This window comes from Pipra filicauda, unplaced genomic scaffold (assembly GCF_003945595.2).
Source record: "Pipra filicauda isolate LSUMZ 115617 unplaced genomic scaffold, ASM394559v2 scaffold167_size3244652_pilon, whole genome shotgun sequence".
In the NCBI taxonomy this organism is placed as follows: domain Eukaryota; kingdom Metazoa; phylum Chordata; class Aves; order Passeriformes; family Pipridae; genus Pipra; species Pipra filicauda.
This window is the reverse complement of record NW_024104184.1, coordinates 852,441-874,353: the sequence shown is the minus strand read 5'-3', so window position 1 is coordinate 874,353 and position 21,913 is coordinate 852,441. Positions and strand designations below refer to the sequence as shown.

The following is a 21,913-nucleotide window of genomic DNA, read 5'->3' as shown; positions in this document are numbered from 1 at the left end:
TACCATTTAGCTTATACAGCTTTATATATAAAGATAAACAAGACATTGGCAGTTTAGATACATACTTGGACAATTTTTAAAAGAGCTATTGTGCCCTTATTTATTCAAGTTAATCAAACAAGGAGATGAATAGGATGTTGGAAGGCAGAGGCCACTCACGTTATAAGAAAGGAAAAGCAGGAGATTTAAGTTTCTTGGTGCAGCCAAGTTAACAGTATAGCACACTGCTTGTTTATATTGGACAAGTTCGGAAAAACCAAAGGAAAAGCTCAGAGGGGTTGTATGCTTTCTGGAAATGGGGAACACAGAGAAAAATTTGCTATTAAAAAAACAGGAACTTTGTCTTTTATCTGCTTTACATCTAAAGAGATGCAAATGAGGCAATTTGCATAAAACATGTCAGGAAACTAAATGTCACTTGCTATATCAATTTCAGAGGAGTCTGGAATTGGAGTGAAATATTTAAGATAGAAAATATGTAATACTGTAGGACTGAAATAACCATAACTTAGAATAGAATAGTTTTACTATGGCACCAAAATTTATTACTTCCTGTTTAAGCCCAATGTAGATAACAAATCTTTGTCATTAAGGTCTGAAATCTGTGAATACCAACCCATCTATGTACCTAACATTAAACTCAGGAGGACTTCTGCCAGACTTTTTAATTTTCTAACTTCATTTTCAACGTGGAAGAGAGAGGTCTGGATGTAGTCAGGCAAAAGCAAATGTCTAAGGGCACACAGAGGCCAGAAAAGAAATGGCCCTGGAAAGATCTAGGGTATGATCCTGGGTTTGAGCGTCCTTTGGCTGTTACTCCCCACTGAGTTTTCATCACAGCTTATGGCAAACTGGAGACGCTGACTTAGCAGGATTTTATGGGCATGGGCAGTGTGATGTGGATGAGCTTTGCTGTATTGGGGCCCATCCAGAAAAAGACGCTGTGAGAAACAAATGCAGAAGGATGCAACCAAGGTATAAATTTGGCTTGAGTATGCTTATTACATTAACCTTGTAACTAACTGTGTCAGCTGAAAAAAATGCATTGGATACTTTTGGATAAGAAATAGCGACCTTCTCCATAGTTGTTGAAGTTTTATTGTTAACTTGATTTGTAAATCTGGTACAACTAAATTGTGAGAACCTAATATGCCATAGGATTCCACTCACTGTGTGTGGGTTGCAGGGTATTTTCAATACAAGACCCACAGATGCATGAGGCAGTCACGAGTGTTCAGTCCCTTCTAGCTGGAAATGCCCTTGAACTATGAGACTTCTGCCACTTTCATTTCAAGGCTATTTTGTATGAATGCCAACACAATTCACCTGCAGGAGCTTTTTCTTTATTTATCTTGCCCATTCCATAATACATCGAGGCAAAAGGTGGAACAAAGCATCTGGCCTATGGCATTAAATTAGAGAATAATGAGCTGAGAAGCCCAAGGAAATGTAGCCTTTGCTCTGCTTGTATCAGATTCCCTCAGTGATTTCATACTGAGCTATCTGGATCTCCATTTTTCTGCCTTTCGGATAAATATTATCTCAGTGTACCTCAGCAATATGGTACGTGGCTTAAGTTCCCCATATTTGCAAAGGTTGTTGGAGATTTGTGTGCTGATGCTGTGTAATTCAGAAGAAAGCAGAAAATCATCACTTTGTATAGCAACTTCCAGGCAGGCCATTTTCTAGAAACAATCCAATTTCTAAATAAATAGAGAAAAATAGAAAAGACAGAGAGAATAACTATGAGAAACACGCAGAATTGCTATAATACAGTGGGTTTCTGCTGAGAAAGAGAGACTTTTGAAAGATTCAGGAGCATGGCTAGAGGCCCCAGGAGATCTCACCTGCCCATCTGTGACCAAGGCTGGGGCTTGGGCGTGAACAACCTTTACTAACAGAAGCAAAACAACTTGAACTGCAAGGCTTTTAGCATATCATTACAAATTCAAATCCGGGCCTATTCTGATGGAAAATCTTCCCTAGGAATGTGAATTGTTTTGGGCAAAATAGCCGGGCTTGTTTCCTGGCAGGGATACTATTTGCATCAAAAATTAGTGTCATCCGCCCACTCAGTTTCCAGCTAAAACCCAGGCATTTCATTAGCGAAGTGAGAACAGCGATGCCTGGCTCGAGCAGCCAGGGCAAACAAACCTGCCGGCACAGCCAGGAAGGTGGGAGAGCTCTGTGCTCCTGCAGGCAGGGCCAGCACAGGCCAGGGGAGGAATGAGGAGGTCTCATTCCTGCCCGGGAGAGGGAAATATGTGGAAGGGCAAACGGCCCGGCCCTGGCAAGGGCTCTCTCCCAGGAAGGAGGCCTCGAAAGCTGTGTGCAGCGCTGTGCGAGAGCCGCGCGTGTTGACCGTGCGAGTGGAGAGCCGCGTGTGGGCGAGCTGTGCAGTTGTGTGGGAGCGCTGAGCGCAGGCGTGTAAGTGCCACGCGTGTGTCCGTGTGGGCGAACAGGCTCGTGTAAGCCGGGCACCACGATCGGCCCCATGTGCGCCCACAGCCGCCAGCGAGGGTGTGCGGGCCAGAGCCGCGTGTGGAGCCCACACGCGAGAGCAGGAGTGAGAAGTGCTGCGTGTGCACGGTGGGCAAGCACTACCCGTGCGTGTGTGCAGGCAAATGCCAGGAGTGCGTGTGCAAATAACAGGTGCGTGCGGAGGCCGCACTCTGTGTGTGTGTGTGTGTGTGTGAGTGAGTGTGAGTGTGTGTGTGAGTGAGTGTGAGTGTGTGAGTGTGTGGCTGGGGGGAGGCCCGTGCGGGGCGGCGGCCGCGCGTGTGCGCAGGGCCGCGTGCCCGCGTGTCGCCGGGCCCCCCGCGCCCGCCGCGGCGGTTGCCCGGGGCGGGGCCCGCTGACGCACTGCGGCTGCAGCGGGCGGAGGAGCCGGAGCCGCCCGCCCGGGCGGCCACTGACCGGGACCGCGACTCGGCCCGCCGGCGGCTGACTGACAGCGCTCCCCGCCCAGCGACTAGGAGGGCCGGGCCGGGAGGGAGGAGGAGGAGGAGGAGGAGGAGCGGCGCGAACCGCTCTGCACTGCCGCGGCTCGCACCTATTCATTCAGTCACCTAAAATGGCTGGAGAGAGGAGGTGGCGGAGCAGGAGGAGGAGGTGAGGGGGCAGCTGCAGCGGTGCCCCCACCTCCTCCGCGGCCCGGCAGCGCTCCCGCAAGGCTCGCGGCCGCCCCTCGCCCGCGGCACCATGTCGGGCGGCCCGGACGAGAGCTCGGTGCGGGTGGCGGTCAGGTGAGGGCCGGGGTGCGGGTGGCGGTCAGGTGAGGGCCGGGGTGCGGGTGGCGGGGGGTGACTGTGCCCGTGCCCCGGCGGCGGTGCGGGCTCCCCACCCGCTCAGTGACACCGTCGAGGCACATCTTCCCTGCAGAGAGGGGTCGCCTCGCCTTGGCTGCTCCTGCTGAGGCTCTTTTTTTCCTCGCAGCAGTGGGAAACAGCCAGAGGAGCGGGGGGGAAGGACCGCCACCATTCTGAGGTCTTTCTCACTCATTTCTCTCTAATTTTGAGCAGTGACCCTAAAAATATTCCGAGTAATTATAGCTCGGTGTTGCTAGTGCTTACTCATGGAAGCTGGGCAGCCCTTAAACTGTAGCGATGCCGTTTGCATCACGGAGCTTTGCGGGAGTGGATCCTGGCAGACTGATATTTTTAGAAGGATAAAGGCTTTCATCCCGCGGAGGCTGTGTCTAACCTCACACACTAGAGGGATGAACTCCCATAGGGCTGCTCACAATGCATAGGAATAGGTATATGTAGAAGTCTTAGTGGGAGGGGAGTTTAAATAATTTTAAAACATCAGTTAATTCAAATTACTCTTTAATCAGAGATAAAAATCTACTGTTCCTCGGAGAACTCTTGTCTCTTGTCGGTTTTCTTTGTGAAAATACTGTTTTATTGTTTGGAGAACTTCCAGATTAGCACACAGATGCCTTAATTTTCAAGATGTCTTTACATGATTCAAACATGAGGAGAAACATATATGTGTGTGTATATGTCTGTGTCTATTTATGTATATGTATGTCAATATTTGGGGCTTAATTGTGATACTGAATGTTGATTTATGTCTTTACTTTTAAAGTTTCTTTATGTTATATGCTGGCACACTTGGAATATTATACCACAAGAAATCAGACTTTAGGGGAAGGTCTGTTTCTTCCAATGGGTCTTTGGAACCATTTCATACATCTTACCTTAGGGACTTCAAGGGTTGTTTAGGAAGACCAAAGAGTGATGGTTTTGTTTTCTTTTTTTTTTTTTTTTTTTTTTTTCCCTGAAGGATGTAGAAATAAGTGATGTTACTGTGTGCTATGGTTGGTACTCGTGTGTAGGGGGAACGGTGCAATAACGCTTTCAGTAAACAGAGGAACACCGCCCCTGCATGATAACATGGGGAGTATGCTGCAGTTGGTCATTAGTCTGATTGCAGTAGCATTTTTCTATGGAGAGAGATGCTTTTGTGAGTAGTATCTGTTGAAGCATTTTTCACATGATGTACAGGGAGGTATTATTCCAAAGCATAATTAAGTTGTATTTTTAAAAAGGAAAATATGAGATAGGTGTGAACCTAAAAACAGGGTGTGTTACAGGTTTGCAGACTGCTCTGTTGTTTGAAGAAAATATTAAATAAGTTCTGAGCCAAGAGAAATAGTGATGTAGAAGTTAATTTACAAATACAGAAAGTTGTTGCAGCCTGGAATTAAAAACCTACTGGTAGAAGTATTTTTATAGTTGTGTGTGATGATTAGAAATAATATATGCCAAACAATCTGTAGAAGTGAATTAAAATCACGCAGCGTTATCAAGTAACTCTTGATAACAAATCTCTAATGTTACAAGGTGTATTTCTGCACTATAATTGTCTAACTAACAGCTTGTGTCTGAGTGCAGTTTGCTAGTAATAAAGAATTGCATCTTTCCTCCTGTCTGCTTTCTCCCTTTTGGCAGATTAACTATTCATGCACAAGATTTCTCCCTCTCTGTTTGGCAGTCATGAACAAAAGCATGCACAATTATTTTTTTTTCCCACCAGTAGCTCTTTATAGATGGTTTTATTTTTTTCTGATTGTGTATTTTGTACAGTCCTGTAATTCAACTGATTTTGCAGCTCACTATGTATTGGTGCCATGCTGTACCATGCATTATGAATATTACATTATGTTTCCTTGTTGGTTTTGTTCTTCAGTTCTTTCTGGCAACTTGAGCTTAGTTCAGTGATGATCTGCGCTGTTGTGATGAATTAGTCGTTGTGTTTTGTATGTATGTTTCCTGAGCAAGGCTTGCTCTACAGCTGGACCAGCTTTTAGTTTGCAACCCTCGTGTTTGTTAGCAAGATACTGCAAGGGTAGATTGCACTGAGTTTAGTATGAAGATGAATTTGCTTAAACTTTAAACACGGGTTATAGAATAGACATCTGAAATTAGCAAATTGTTTTTCCAGAACCTGATTATCTCACCTAATTGTATACAACAGGGTTCAAAAATACTTCATTCTTTCCAATTAGCACCACCTTTAAGCTATCATCTTGTATGCTAATTGCTCCCCATTTTCTTCAGTGTAATAATGGGTTTGTGACTGATGAGCTAAATACTCCGGTTTAGTGAAGCATGAAAGCTGAAAATAGCTTGGCAGATAATCCAGTAACTAATGTTAAATTCTCCAATTAAGAAAACATTTCTTTCTCTATTGTCACCCACCACTGAAAGACATGTGGGCTTAGTTTTGATGACAGTGTGCAACTTCAACAAAGAACTTTGCTCTCTGTGTGACTGTGTAATGTCTGCTTTCAGATACAGAGAGCCCCCACTACAGTTATCTAATCAAATGACTGTTTTCTTTCTTTTAAATGTGAAAAAATATCCTTTTTGTAAATCTAAAATAGCTGTCTTTTGCAAGTGTCTTTTCATATGAAAAGTAGCTTTTGACAAGGCTATGAAATAGTGTCAACATCATAGGAAACTGTTTCAAGTTCACAAAAGGATGTAGATTATAGTTTCTAATTCTTGACTGTCTTGCCACTTCAGTGATGTCCGCAGTGAAAATGCAGCATGTAGGCTGCTGGCATGTTGGGTAGAGGAAGTTCTCGCCTAAGATTTAGATCCCCACCAGCCAGTGGTCTGTGTCTGTTACTGAGTTTTAGAGTCCTTGTGCTACCTGAGGAAGGGACTGGATGGGTCACGGCAGTCAAAGGTGCACTTGCTTTTACCCTTTAACCAACTAGACCTGAGCTGGTTTCAGGAACTGAAATGGCTCCAACAGTTACTACCTATCCTTGCCCCATGTGGCTTGGAGCCATAGGGTTAGGATGTCCTAGGGGTGCTGATCTAAGAAGACAAGAAAGTTGGATTTTAGTCCTTTGGATACATGCTGAAAAAGGGAACTTTAGGAGAACAATAATGTTTGGATAGAGCTAACCAGAAGCCTTGCATGGAGCACTACTATCTGATAAAGCATGGAAGTATGTCTATTATGTCTTCTCCATAACAGGATCCAGATAACAATGTAGAACATTGAAGGAAACTGCCTTCTAGTCCTCCAAAGGCAAAAGATGGCCTTGATCCACTTTGAGGCAGTGGAGGTGCTGGATGTATAGATGATAAGCTTCAGTGTTGATTTGTTTGAGATGCTGTGTTAAAACAGAAGAAATAATGAAGTACAATGTGAAAAGATGAATAGCTGTGAAAGCTGACCAGTAGTCAAGAGGAGATGATTGCTTCAACATGCTTGTGTGACACCTCAGATGGAGTGGACATTAAAGGACACGAAATACTAGCTGATGAAATGAAGAGCTTTGGCATTGATTGTGTTCTTGTGAAAGATGGAGCCCAGCTGAAACTGTGTTGATGGGCAGAACACAGAACCAGGGGAGAGAGAAGTTTTAGGGGATGATGTTTTATAATCAAGTATGTTTAATTAACATCAGTAAAGAACAGTTGTGAAAGTTCCCTCTTTTCATCATCCTTGGTAGTCTCTCTCTGTGCCTTCTTCCCTACTTTAGCAAGAGTACTTCACTGCTACTGCTTCGCGTGCTTTGTGTTTCATCCCTCAAACAAGGAAAGGGAGTCTTGCTACTATCCTCACTTGGGTAGAGAGGCTCTGAGATCCAGCCACCCACTGCCTTGAATTGTCTAAAAAGTTCCCTTTTCATACGCACCCTGGGTGCCTGCCACATGTTGTGACACCGCTTCACAAAGGTGAAATGACATTTGCCAAGTGTGGAAATTATGTGTGCAAAATGTAACGGAACTACTGCTAAATTTTTTTTAACAACAGGTGCAGCTGATGAATTGAAACCACCCAGCCTCTGTTTCTGGTGTTCCAAAAGGGAGATGAAGTATGCTAGAAAAACATATTGATTACTAGTGCAATTTAGGAATGGAGGTTTTTTGCAACTAATCAAGCTGATTGTGGCAAGACATAAGGATATGACTTTTGATTAGGCAAATGGGATATGTTCATCACTTGTAACCTTAGCTTTCCACTGCAAAGCTTTGTTATGGGAATGCAGGATTTCTTTTCATACCCCCAGTTCTTGAACTGTGTGATCAGTTAGACATCTATAGTTGTTTTTTTTTTCTCCTTTGTTAGTTTCTGTGTGGTTTTTTTCTCCCCATATGGAATCTGCTGTTTGTTGTCTTGCCTCCCTCTACCTTTTCAAATTTGCGTTCTTCTTTTTAAGGATTTTCTTCTAATAGCTTTTATACTGAAGTTTTCCTATGTCTTAGATCCAGCTACTGTTAAATACACTAGGAAGGAAGCAGCTGAGTGGAAGGAACCTGTCTTTGACAGGTGTGTTTTAAGGCACTTTGATGGCAGCTGAGATTGATTTTGTTTCTTGGGCTGCTCTTTTGCAAACAGTTACAGCTGTGTTTAAGCTTCCCTCCGTGAATGGCTCCTCAAATGTCAGATGAATGAATGTGTATGCTGTGGTATATATTATAAGCTCTGGAGGGCAGATACTCATTTCATGCTTCCGATACAGTGCTAAGCATTCTCATAAATCATTCTGTAACTAGATAAGCAACAACAGTAGGCTACAGTACTGTCCACTGGCTCCTTAAAATGAACCAAAGTTTTCCTTTTAACAGACAGTAATTACTACCTATCTGTAGTCATGTGAAGCTGGGACAGTTTTTTGGGGAAAATATCTCAAAGTAACTGTGTTAACGAAGTTCAGCAGTCTATAAGAATGCAAGCATGCCCCATCAAAGAAAAGAAAATTATCAACAGTATTAAATAGTAAGGTGTTGGAAAATAAGTCTTTTGCACAGAGTCTGTTAAGGGAAAACTACAAAAGAGATCTTGTTTTTGGAAAGCTCGAGTTGCATATCTTTTTGTTAGTTTTGGTGTTTTTCTTTACTCCCTGACTTAAACAAACATTCCCTTGTCCTTCACCGAAACTTTACTCCATCCGTATGTTTTGCATTTTAGCTGAGAAAAAGACACGGCACCATCTGCTGCCGAATGAATTCTGGTTTCATAATATCTAGCTTGATCATCCGTTATTGATATTGCTTGGGGCAGGCTGAAATCTGTCATCTTGCTTTCTAGGAAATAAACTTTCCACCACTCCTGTTGTAAACACAAATTCATTCTTTGATGGAGGGGAAAGAAATCCTACTTGGGCCTTGTGTCTTGAATTTAGAAAGAAGAAAAAGCAGTGAGTGGTGTACATGGGTGGTCTGTTCATGCTTGCGGGTGAATTATATTTTTAACTTGCCACTTCCCAAAGTTTGTAGAAGACTCGGGAGTTTACTTTGCTTTGAAAATCCATTGAGTTAGTCACCAATTTCCATTTAATAGTGTTGTCTTTGCTACTTACGATCTGTGACAAGTTAGGATTTATATTGTTGGTCTAGACATGCCTTTATTACTGAACTCAAGGCTTCGTATTTTCAGGTTTACTGTGTGACTTCTGTAAATTCTTTTACAGTAGTTGAATGACCCTTATGCTTGGGATCAAGGGAGGCTTGCTCCTTCCCTCTGCTTTCCCTTGATTTGCTTTAAGTGTTTTATAGATTACCCTTGCTGCCCACTCAGAGATGGCTGCTGCAATTCTTGCTTTAATGTTCTGTTGCCTGATTAGTGCTGGGGAAATAAAGCCATTTTAAGTTTTTAGGTGCCTTTTTTTTTTTTCCCTAAAGAAAATATTCAGTATTCTGTTGTATCTGTGGCTGCCAGAGCAGAGAATTTTTTGTTATGCTAATATTATTTCCATGTAAAATACTTGTGCAAAGTTAAGTGTCATTTGACCTGGTGAACAAGGAAGTTTAATTAGAAATCAAACCTGATCTGAACAAGTCTAGCAAGAGTAACTGCATGAGCTGTGCCTTTATCTTTGCTTGTGCTCTTTCTCTTCTCTTAAATTGTTTTAAATTTTGTTCATTTTCTTCCTACCCTTCCTTGGGTTTTTTTGTAGTTTTCAATGTTTATTTCCACTTTTCCTTGGTGAAATATATCTGCTCCTGTGTAACTACGGGGAGAAATGCTGCCTTATTTTTCAAAAATGGTCTTGTTGGATGTGTTTACTATAGCAACAAGATACAAATGCAGAATAGTAAAAAGATTTTAAGGTCAGTGTCACACTGAGTTTGATGCATAGAGAAGCAAAATGTTCAACAGGTATTTTAATATGTGAAAAACTGATTATTCAGAGCTTATGATTGATTAGCATAAAATATTTCCAGAATAGACTCTGAATGGAAATAAGGAGTGAGTACCATCTGGTCCTTTATTCTAGTTAGTGTCCTCAACAGATTTGGCAAAGTTGGCCACTGCTGGAATAATTAATTTTTGTGTAAAGAACTTTTTTCTTTTTGAATCAGCTGACAAATGCTTGGCTTGCTGTTTGGGACAATGCACCCTTTAAGCATCTTTACATCTTTAAGTCTGCTTAACAAAAATGAATGACTTATCCCTTCAGCTTGTTTACTCTGGAGCTTCAACACAGAAAACTGAGAGCAACAAGACCTTAGTAAAAGGTTATTATATGATTGTTCTATTATACACAGCGATTTATATGCATTCAAGTGAAATAGTGCACTTCCATTGTTGGCTTTAAAAATGGATTAAAGGATTTGTTGTTTAGGCAAATCTTAGTGTCTAACTGGTGGTTCTTGCATTTGTGCTGCTGTAGGAACTCTGCATAGTTCTGTTGGTTAGCAAGTATCTAACTCTTTGCAGGACATTTTAGATATAATTTTTCCATACTAGCTCTTAAATACTCCGGGTTTCTTGGAATCTTTTCCCTTGTACACTGTAACTTTGAAGGATACTTATTTTTGCTTTCGTCTACATTCAGCATAATTGATCCTTTAAAAACATGAATAAAACAGTATTTTCAAGGTGAATAAGAGTTAAAAGACTGTAGCATGCTATAGCATTAGGGTTCAGCTACCAGAGCTGAACACAGGGAACGTTATCAGTAATAGGACTAGACGGAAAATGTTTCCCTTTTGTGAGACATCTCAAAGTCTGACACTTATCTTTTCTTCTGTGTTCCCTTTTGATAATGGAAGAATTTGATCAAAGAGGCTTCTCTGTTTACTGGGTCTAATCTTGTCTGGAGCCTTGGAAAAAAGTATTCCACATCTTGAGTCAATTGTCCAACCCCTCAGTTACTGTCTTTAAGCTGTGTATTTTTTCACTGACTGTTTTTTCCTTCCATTTATAATCATGTTAGTTGTCTTTTGCTTAATACTGCTAAGTCAAATTTAAGGAGACATATTAAGCTGAAAAGCTACATAGCCATGGAGCATTAATGTCAGTCAAGAGACTGTGTTAAATGTGGGACTTGTTAGTAGTGTTGCTTAAGAAGTTGTGCAAATCATCAGTAATAGGTTAAAACACAAAAGAAAAGAACATCTTCTAGAAATATATTGCAAAAAATGAAATACAGTCTTGCATAATTGTGGGGTCACTGGCAGGATTGCTAAGAAATGTCCCATGTACAATATAGCCCTTAGGATTGCGTAGAATGGAGAAAGTGGCTTATCTGGGTTCCTTTGAAGCATTTGGTGAGAAGTTGCATGTGAGACTTCTTGGAATAAAGTGATTGGAAGGTAGACTGACTTAAGTAAGATGTGTGTTTATATAATTTATTCAAAATACTGAAAATTGAGAAGTTACTTTTCTAATTAACTTTGCTTTTCCAAGTCAGTAATCCTTAGCATTCATTTTGTTGGACATTCCTTTTCTTTGGCATGGGACTAATTGAGAGATGAGTCCCGAGACCTTTTGTGTCATTCCGAGTAGCTCATTATCCCAAGGTCTTAGAGTTGTTAATCTCTCTCTCAGTAGTATTGATTTGCCAACTGCAGCTGTGCCTCTTAGTTTGTGCTTGATTCTGCCATAGGACACAATCTCTGTGCGTCCCCATCTCCGCCCTTATGAGAATATGAGAGGGGTACGAGTGTAAGTAGTGAGTTGGGTTTTTTTAATGTTCTTTTCCTGCTTTTACCTTCCCATGGTCCACTGGCACTTTGTTGATTGTCATCTTAGAATTATGTCATAAGGTCCTCAGGCCAAAGATGTAGCATCAAAGTAAACACTTAACGATATAAATAATACACGGAATAATATCATGAGAAAAGCAGCTGTTACTAAAACATCTGAGTTAGTCACTGAAAAGTCTTACAATTAAAAATTCTATATGTTTCTCCCTCTCCCCATCATTTGTTTCTGTGAAGGGGAAAAGGAATTATGCCTCTACCAAACACTTTGATCTCCAGGAAATAGCTGACTGCTCATTTTTTTTTTTACCTGCTAAGCAAACATTGCTTTAGTTGTCACTCTGCATAAGTTGTCCAGGTAAAGTTTATTTTGCTCCCTAGTCTCAAATACATTCTTTTTGAAATCTGATCTTTAATTTTAAGTACATGTGAAATAATTATTTTTAGACTCTGTCTCTGTAATGTGATGCCTTTTGAATTTTTCTTTAAGAAGTATTATCTATACACATTACTTTGCAGGCTAGGGATGTTGATACCATTTAAACTTCTGTATTTTCCTAGTTAAAATTATATTGTGAGTGTGAATTACTGGTATATTTGGGAAAGGTTGTTGTGAGCAAACTGTTTGAAATGCATTGAAAACCAGAAAAATATTTTCATATTGGGTTAAGGGCGATTAAATATCTGAATGTATATTTTCTAGATGTGATCAAAAAGAGAAGGATTTTACTTGTGTTTGAAGAGGCAGTAGATCAGAGAGGAGGCCACCTGTTCAATCTATATCACTTAGAGCACAGCTTATGCTTCTGTCTGATCTGATCAGTCAGTCCATCACTCAGGAACAATAAAATTGCCAATCTGATCTTCATTTGCAGAACTCTGAGTTCAGCAAAAGTGGATCGGTGTTCAGTAAACTCTAAAAATGAGATGTGAGATAGGGCTGAATTGGTATTTGCAAGTTAACTATTTGGGATTTAAACATCCGTATAATTAAATGTATTTTTTTCTTTTTTTGTACTCCTAAAAGCTTCAGACTTTCAGACTTTAGGGTTTTGTTGGGATTGTTATTATGGTGTGATGGGGTTTTTTGGTTTGGGTTTGTTTGTTTGTTTGTTTGGGTGGTTGGTTCATTGGTTTTATTTTTTGTTGATGTCTTTTTTGTTTGTTTGTTTTGTTTATTTCTTTTTCTTCCCCACACAATCCTCAAAGTGATCTGCATTGGCTGGTCAACCCACTGCCTTGGCTCTGCATTTTAAAATATAGCTGTAGATCTGTTTTATTATCATCGTTAGCAAAGCTTTTAGGAACAGATGGACTTTTCTGTGTTCTCTAAATGTCAACAAATAAAACTTTGGTAGGCCCCAAAAAGGAATCATAGAATTGTCAAGGCTGGAAAAGACCTCCAAGAAACATTGTACAGCTGAGAGCTTCAGATGAAAGTGCTTCGTTCTGTGCTTGCAGCCCTAAAAGCAGTGCTTCTGTTAATTTTTGAACTCTGACTGCTGAGTGCAGAGATGCCTCTTTGGGAAGAGGAAAATGGTGTTGCATAAAATGGTGTTGACCTACATCTTGGTTGCTACTTGACTGAACACAAAGGGCTGGTGCACTGTCTGCTGCTATTATAGGCAAGTGTTCAAGTGATCATGAATAATGTGTAAATATTAAGTATGAAACAGCAGTGTTGTAGCAAAAGAGGAAAATTAGTGTAATAGAAATTGGAGACCTTATGGAAAGTACAAAGAAATCCATACACTTTGTTCAGTACTGCTGATATCTAGTGTTAGGTTTTGGGTTCTCCTGTTGAAGAAAAATGTGGACTAACTGAGGGGGATTGAAAAGAGAAGGGAAATGACTGTCTAGAAAACATGACCACTTCCATAGTGAGATATGAGGAGGGAAGATTGGTAAGAGACTTGTACTGAAATATGTCGAGTCAAATACGGAGTGGAAGGGAATAAAATGTTCTTCATGCTCAAGGTGAGATCTATAAAAAGTAGTAGATTTAAATTCCAGTAAGAAAAGTAAAAGGAAGAAAATATTTTTCTATTGTAAGAATGTATGTCCTGGAATGATTAGCCTGTGGAGATACAGAATTGCCCATATGGGAGACTTCTAAAAGCAGTTCAAACTGATAACTGCCAGGAACGTTTTGGATCGAGGTAATGGCGCCTTGGTCCAGAAAGGTAGAGTGGGTAAATAAACTCTGACCCTCTCAGTGTTTTTTCCACCCCAATTGTCTGTGAAGCTGCATGTTGAGTGCCAGGACCTGAATTCAGCACAATCGAGTGATCCCATTCAAATGTCAGAGTGTGTTCACAGAGGTGTGACGGTGTCCTCATGAACAGTAAAGCCTTACGGCTTTGGAAGGGTAAGCTTAGATTAATCCAAGTTTGAAGTGACCTCAAGAGGTCATCTGATCCAACCTCCCACTCAAAACATGGCTAAAACTAAATTCAGGTGAGATTTCACAGGGCTCTATCAAGTTAGATCTTGGAAAAACCTCTGAGGATGGAAATTCCCCGGTGTCTCTGGGCAACCAGTACTTGACTGTCCTAATGTTTGATGGTCAAATTCTTTTCCCTATGCCAGGCTGGGAAATTTTGTGCTTTGTTTTATGATCAGTGCCTCTTGTCCTCCCAGTGTGAACCTCAGATAGGAACTTGGGCCTGTTATCTTTGTAACCTTCTGTTCTATATTGGGAGAGAGCAGACAAGGCCTAAAAGCCCTGAACATACTGAAGAACTCTGTGCCTATGATCTGTTGGAAAAGCAAGGTACAGGGGACACCTTCAGCAAAGGAGGTGCAACCTCTTCTCCATGTCAGTTCAAAGACGATAGACGGGATTCTTGAGGGACTGACAGTCATCCAGTGGTGCTGGTGATGCGGCTGCTACTAGGAGGTAATGTGTTGTAAGCATACACAGCATGAAGTACTGGCGGCTTTAGTTTGTTTGTGTGGTATCTATAATTCTGTTCTAAAGTCTGTACATTCACCTCATATGATCCTCCCCTACTTGTTTTGAAGACTCTTTCATCGTAAATGTGATGTTGCTGCTGTGAAGGCATTTGGAGTGTGATTCAGTTATTGATAAGTCTGCTTTCCTCTTCTCCCAGGAATATGTGGTGCTCACCTTCTGCCTGCGTTTTCTTTGCCACAGTTCAAGCTTACTTATTATTTTGACCAAGCTGACTAATAAGAATAATTAATCTCCATCACTGTTTAATGTTTCTTTGCTTTTCAAATGTGCTCTCCTCAGCTGTCTTGTAGAATAATTGTGTCTCTTTCTCTGTCTCCTGCTGTTCATGTTTCATTCTTTCAGTTCTTCTGGCTTGTTCAGACAGTATCTTCTGTATGGCAGAAAGAAATGCGTACAATAGTCAGTGGTTCATCACATGAAGCATGTGATAATCTTGTGAATACAACCCAAAAGCATCAGTTACTTACCTTGGAGTGGTTTCTTAAGACTCTTTGGAAATTAATTGTAATTTGTGCATTATCTGTTTTTGTCTTGTTTATGACAAATGGGTTTTTTTAACTTGCTTTATTTCTTTAGATTTGTGTATTCATAAAAATGGATGTGGAGTACTGGGCAAAGTTAACATTTAGCTTGGTTTGCATTTTTTGTATTGTTGGATGTCTGCCTAGTATCTGTAAGAGTTGTCTGGTTGAAGTTCAATCTTTTTAAAAGAGAGAATTGTGTTGGTAGACTGAATGAAATGCTTCAAAGCTCATATGTGTCTCTCTTGAATTTATATACTTTTGTTTTCTCAGATCGTAGCTAGGAAATGTTACTAGATGTGTCAAGGAAATATGACTAATTGTGGTCCAGCTGGACAACTGACTGCTCTTTCTGTGTATGTATTCTGTAATTTATACATGCAGTTTTCACCATAAGATTAAACTTTTGTGCTAGGCTATATGTCTATCCAAGGAATATCCAGTGGGGCAGAATGCTTGTCATCTACTGCACTGTTGTAGTGATAATTGCTCTCCTGTTTTGCCACCTCCTTAGTAAAGAGGGGGATTGTCACTCCAGCACAGCAAATGTGTGTGAGGTCCCCTCCTTTGCTCACAAGTTACTTGAATTGGCATCATGGTTTTTTTCGCATTGTGGTAATAAAAAAATAAAATGTAGGAGATACTTTCATGTTCAAGGGGTCACTCTCTGCTGCAGCTGTTACCGGTACTGGGAATCCTCTGGATATACTTTGACATGTAAGGGTGGGTGTTGCCATATACCTTATGTATGTGTCCTTGCTTCTGTGTGCCAGTGTGAGCAAATGCCTAGTTAGGGGACCCTGGCCCCTTCACTTCCAAGACTGGAAATAATTAAATAATCTGTGTGACTTGTTTTAGGTATTGGCCTTCAGTACAGGGTTAAGCTACAAAGACATAGACATCTGCTGCTGTTTATAGGGTCAGCTCTGGTGTTGGAGTAACAATGACCCCATGGGGAGGCTCCTATTGCTTATTGATCTAGGTACAATTGGAGTACAAAGGTATGGTATATCTTCAATTACTTTGGACATAGCTGAAAAGTTTTGTTTCCAAAAGAAATGGACATTCAGAGTTCTACCTTTCTTCCTTCACAGCTAGGTAGGGATGATGAGAGGGTGTAGACTTTTCAGTTTTATTGTGAAGTCTGAAAGGTTCAAAGACAGCCGGGATTTTTTTCTTCTAATCTGTAAGTCTTTCTGGATACTCTTATTGTGTGCATTGCATATTGGACTTTCTCAGTTCAGTGTGCTTGTGAAAACAAACAAAAATCAGAAGAACTACACAACGACCTCTCTTATGTGGGGTGTAGAGTTTTGTCTTTTTAAAAGGAAAAGCTGTTTTTGGACATTTTTTTCTCACTTGAGTCCTGGTGTAGTTTGTTTAAATTGTTAGCTAGGATAGGTAAGAAAGGACTACACTTATCAGATTTCATTGCGGTGTTTTTGGTGTTTTCTTTCTTTTGTTTGTTTGTTTTGTTTTGCCTTTTTTTTTTTTTTTTTTTTAAAGAAAAAAAAAGCCACGGTACCAGCAAGAATTGCTAGAGGTACTGAAGCTAGCAGTTTCTTCTGTCAGCAAGTTTTAGGTGGAGTGTCACTGCTGGACTATTTTTCAGCTGCTGGGTCTTTGTGTTACTCCATTTTTGCTGTTGTTGCAAGGCCCTTCTGCCAACAGTGCTGCTGCAGATTAAACAACTTAATGCGTTGCAATGGCTGCCTGGGAACAGAGGGCTTAAGTCTTGTTACTCTGAGCTGAAAACCGTATGTGGTAGCTCCAGATCAGGATGGTGATGGGTAATACAGGAAAAACACAAGAGATTGTGTACAGTTTTTTTATTCATTCTGACACTGATCTGACGTATTGTGTAACACCAGTCAGCTGGATTTGATTGAGAATCCATTTATGTGTTTAGTTATAAACATGATTGTGTTTGAAGTGAAACCAGTCCTGGTGTCCTTTAATTTGTGCTAGGCAATCCTACTCCCTGTCCTGAGTCTTTCTCACTTCACTGGTTTCAATTTGCCTTGATTCCGTTCTTCAGCCACTGGTTCTTTGTTCAGTGGTCTAGAAATGGTTAACTCTAGGAAGCAGAGTTGGGAAATAAGCTATTTGTAGTTTCCTATGGGCCTTGCTAATTATTCATGTGATAGGGCTTATGTAAGGGCAAGGGCTGCATTGCAGTTGCACTTCATACAAAGTTCTGTATTTCTGTGTAAACAAAAGTCTGTTGATAAGGCATGGTCAAAGTCTATAGTTGAAACTAGGGAGAAAACAAACTTTTCTGGGAGGATCTTAAGGTGCTACTACCTGCTTATCTGTCATATTTCTTAAAAAAACCCCAACAACACAAACAAGAAAACCCCCCCATAAAACCCCAACCCTGGCAGGATTTTATTAAAAAAAAAATTTTTTTAAGACCTTCATTGCTATCTTCCTTGCATTAGCATTTCTTCAGGTTCAGTGTTGAAAACACTTAAATCATAAAATTAACATTTTCTATAGCATGACTTAGCAAAATATTAACATTTAAAACAGTGCAGACTGTTTTCTCTCTTTACCTTTGACACTGAAATTGTAAAAGCAAACTCTATTAGAAAAAATTAGAAGTACCTGTTTTGGAGAAATCTGGAAATTCTAGGGAAAAAAGTATTGATCTACTAACACCCTTTTAAGCCCTTGTTTAATACTTGCCAGCAATTTCTTTACAACACCAGTTAGCTTGAGAAGTTTTGTCTACATATTCAACCTTTTTCTTTCTAAATATATTACCATAGCATATGCTGGAATAAACAACCCTGTACCTCTTCTCTCCATTCCCCAGATGTTGTCTGTAGTGCTGAAGAAAATTCTTTAAATGGAAACAAGGTTGGCCAAAACACTAGAGCTTTGTTGTTGATGAATTATGGGGGTTTTTTGTTGTGCCTTTTTTTTTTCTTCTTAAGTTTACTGTAAGAGTGGAGGTAGTATGTGGTTGAAGCTGAGTGCAGCCATGGAGTGGAAGTCAGTACTGGTGTGAGAGACAGCTGTCTGATTCATAGCAATTGGTGATGCAGAGTATGTGGCTTGTGTTAACATCCAGTCTTCTGGCTTCGTGGTGCTGGTGAGGAAAACGGTCTGAAACAGCCTTAGAGTTATGGACTAATATATAGATATATCTGTCTCTATATAGCTTTTAATAAATGTGTGACCTATTGTGAAAACTTTATAAAGCCTTAGTGTAATACCCTCCCTGGCCCTGAGGCATTACCAGTATGCCATTAACACATTATTTCGTGTGAACTTGTAGCTTTCTGTTTCCTTCTTAGCTTCTGGAAAACCTTGTATGCACCTCCCTTCATGCACTGTCCTGTTAGGTCTCATTTAAGCTAAAGGAGCTCTTCTCTTATTGGATACTAAGTGCTCCGAGGAAAGAGATAAGTTTAATAAATTTTGTGGCATGGACTGTAGCCATCTCAAATGGTTTTACTGTAGTCCTTATCTATAAACAGTTACCATGAGCTTAAATTTCTAAGGCAATTTCAAACAGTTAATATATGAATACTTGTTTAGAAAGCATCTGTGCTACCTCCAGTGCATGAGGGACTCTGATACAGACAAACCACAGGTAATTTGCATTGATGATTTCTGAGAGCAGCTGGGAAATGCCCGATTTAGAAGTATCAGGTGCCAAGAAGAGCTGATTTAATTGAGTCAAGACAAAGAAAAGGGTTTTGACCCTGAAGAAGCTTGTCAGGACAGACTTTTCTCTATGTCCCCAAGGAGCTGCAGCCGAGTGTTCAGCAGACAGAAATGATCCCAGGATCAGGTGTTGCTGCTTTGTGTGCACTGGCACTGAGGGAGACTGGCAGGGCAGTGCCCAGGCCAGCAGCTGTGCACAGCAGAGGAGGACTGTTCCAGAAATGAAGCCTCCCCTGCCTGTGATGTAAAATGGAGACAGTTGCTTTTAATTTGTGTGAGCTACCCTGCTTCATGATTTATCTTTTTTTTTTTTTTTTTTGAAGTGACTTTCCATTAATAGTTTTGGAGTTCTGTTTGGATTTGTAATCAGGGAACCTGAGACCTAATGAGAAATTAAGCCTACTGCTAGGACATGAAATAGAAGGTGCTTAGCCTTGCTGTTAGGCCAGCATAAATAATGGTTGTTTAAAGCAGGTATAAGTAGTAAGGAAGTAACTAGTTCTTTCTAGATTTTATTCAGAACGTATGCTGTGAGTCCTGTGCACCTGTCAGTTTACATTGTGGTGCGTTACCAGGGTACACTTGTTTCGTGGACCTGCTCTGTCCTGGAGCTAAAGTTTTGGTGAAATATACTGGTATTAATATTAGTGGTAATTCCAAACTATAAGCTTGCTAATGCAGTGAGGTTTGCATGCCAGTACCTATTAACCAGGAGAATGACTATTTTCACACTCAATTTGTTTAGCCTAGCCAACAAGGAGTTCCTACCTGCCCTGGAGTTGGAAGCTAAACTGTTAGAAAATAAAACAGCCTTTTCTGTTTTGTATATTATCAAAAGTCATGGTATTTGTTCTTAGACAACTGCAAGAGAAGTGTAGGGAACAAAACAAAGGTCTTTATGTAACCTTTGTCGACCTCACCAAGGCTTTTGATACGGTGAGCAGAAAAGGTCTGTGGCAGATTTTGGAACGTTTAGGTTGTCCCCCCAAGTTCCTCAAAATGATCATCTCACTCCATGAGGATCAGCACAGCCAAGTCAGATATGGCAACACACTTTCTGAGCCCTTTCTAATAAAGAATGGCGTGAAACAAGGCTGTGTTTTCGCTCCTACCCTATTCACAGTCTTTTTCAGCTTGATGCTCCAAAGGGCCACGGCAGACCTCGATGATCAGGACAGTATCTACATTCGATACCGTACTGATGGAAGCCTTTTCAACCTAAGGCGTCTGAAGGCCCACACCAAGACTTTAAACCATCTTGTCCGGGAGCTGCTTTATGCCGATGACGCCGCCCTTGTTGCCCACACAGAAGCAGCTCTGCAGCGTTTAACATCCTGCTTTGCAGATGCTGCTGAGCTCTTTGGGCTGGAAATCAGCTTAAAGAAGACAGAGGTCCTCCATAAACCTGCACCTCAGGAAGTCCCCCATCATCCCCACATCACCATTGGCCAATCAGTGCTCAAATCAGTCCAGCAGTTTAATTACCTAGGCAGCTTCATCTCCTCGGATGGTAAGATTGATGGGGAGATAGACAACAGGTTAGCAAAGGCATACAGTGCTTTCAGGAAACTCCATAAAAGAGTATGGCGTAATAAACACTTGAAGAAAAGTACCAAGATCAGTGTTTACAGAGCCATAGTGCTGTCTACTCTCTTATATGGTTCCGAATCATGGGTCATCTACTGCCACCACCTGCGACTCCTAGAACGCTTCCATAAAATTGTCTCCGTACAATTGTAAACATCCACTGGTCAGATTATGTGACCAATACATCTGTTCTAGAGCAAGCAGCAGTCACAAGTATAGAAGCCATGTTAATGAGAACACAGCTGCGTTGGGCAGGGCACGTCTCCAGGATGAAAGACTACCGCCTCCCGAAGATCCTGCTTTATGGTGAACTTGCCACTGGCTACCGCAAGAGAGGAGCCCCGAAGAAAAGATACAAGGACTCCCTCAAACAACATCTCAGCCTTGGCCATATTGATCATCATAACTGGTCTACTCTGGCCTCCAATCGGGAGGCCTGGAGACACACCATCTATAACGCAGCTGTCTCCTTTGAGAACACACGCAGGATCACTCGAGGAGAAAAGACAACACAGAAAGAACCGTGTCTTGCAGAATACACCATCTAAGGAGTCTTTCTGCTGTGCCTTTTGCAATCGGTTATGTCTATCTTGTATTGGCCTCATTAGCCACCAGTGTGCCTGTAATAAATGTGGATAGAGCCTTCCCAAATCTTCGTTCGCGAAGCCCAGCCATGATGATGATGATTATCAAAAGTGAAGAATATGAAATCAGCCCATACTTTCCTGACGAGGTAGCAGAGCATGCACTTTCACTTTGTTAGGTTTAAGTCTCCAATGCTATATTGTAGGGTATTGTAGTCAGTAAGTTATTTGAATAGTTTTAACGAAGAACTAGTAGAAGTGATATGGAAGCATCATATCTTTAACTGCAGTCAGGTTAAGCATCAGTCAATCAGTTTTTGAATGTTTTCTTCAACTTAAGGCATTCTCTAGTGTATTTCTCCCTCTTTACATAGAGGATGTTCTTCTGTACTGGCAGTGAGAAAATTTAATACCCTAGGCAATGTGGAAGAAGCCAAAGTACCTGCAGCTTTTTTGCCCAATGTAGATATCATTTTCTAGATCAAACAAATAAGAGATGAAAAATTCCAGTTATTAATATACTGTTGTGGGTTGACCCTGGCTGGATGCCAGGTACTCACTAAAGCTGTTCTCAGTCCCCTCTGCAAATGGACAGAGGGAAAAAGAAACAGCAAAGGATTCATGAGTTGAGGTAACAGCTGGGAGAGGTCACTTAGTGATCACTATCATGGGCAAAACAGACTCAAAATGGGGATATTAATTGAATTTCATTACTAACAGGGTCAGAGCAAAAGAGTGAGAAGTAAAATAATTGTAAAAACGTCTTCCCCCCACCCCTCCTTCCTTCCATGTTCTCCCTCCTCCCCCCCCAGCGGTGCAGAGGGGTTATGGTCAGTTGTTGTTTCTGCCGCTGCTCAGAGAGAGGAGTCCTTCCCCTGCTCCCGTGGGGTCCCTCCCACAGGAGACAGTCCTTGACGGACCTCTCCAGTGTGAGTCCATCCCTAGGGCAGCAGCTCTTCCCAAACTGCTGTCCCATAGGTCACTCCTCCATGGGGTGCAGTCCTTCCTGAATGAGCTGTACCGACGTGGGTCCCCTACAGGGGCCACAAGTCCTACCCGGGAAAAACCTCCTCCAGCATGGGCTCTTCTCTCCACAGGCCACAGGTCTCC

At 41.2% G+C, this 21,913-nt stretch overlaps 1 protein-coding gene and 1 long non-coding RNA gene across 10 annotated transcripts in view; one reads left to right on the top strand and one right to left on the bottom strand.

Moving 5' to 3' along the window:
- Nucleotides 1-1,321: 1,321 nt before the first annotated feature.
- Nucleotides 1,322-2,710, bottom strand: LOC113993653. The gene is made up of 2 exons (XR_003542727.2): nucleotides 2,155-2,710; nucleotides 1,322-1,703 (listed from the first exon to the last, which is right to left on the bottom strand). It is a non-coding gene; the product is annotated as an uncharacterized LOC113993653 (long non-coding RNA).
- Nucleotides 2,711-2,868: 158 nt separating this feature from the next.
- KIF21A (kinesin family member 21A) overlaps nucleotides 2,869-21,913 on the top strand; it is an 88,113-nt gene continuing 69,068 nt past the window's right edge. For 6 of the 9 annotated variants that reach the window (XM_039379419.1, XM_039379418.1, XM_039379416.1 and 3 more), the window contains exon 1: nucleotides 2,869-3,245. In XM_039379419.1, the coding sequence (XP_039235353.1) occupies nucleotides 3,202-3,245 (44 nt within the window). In that variant the 5' untranslated portion in view covers nucleotides 2,869-3,201. The remainder of the gene's footprint in view (nucleotides 3,246-21,913) is intronic. The other 3 variants (XM_039379422.1, XM_039379421.1, XM_039379420.1) reach the window with 1 other exon arrangement.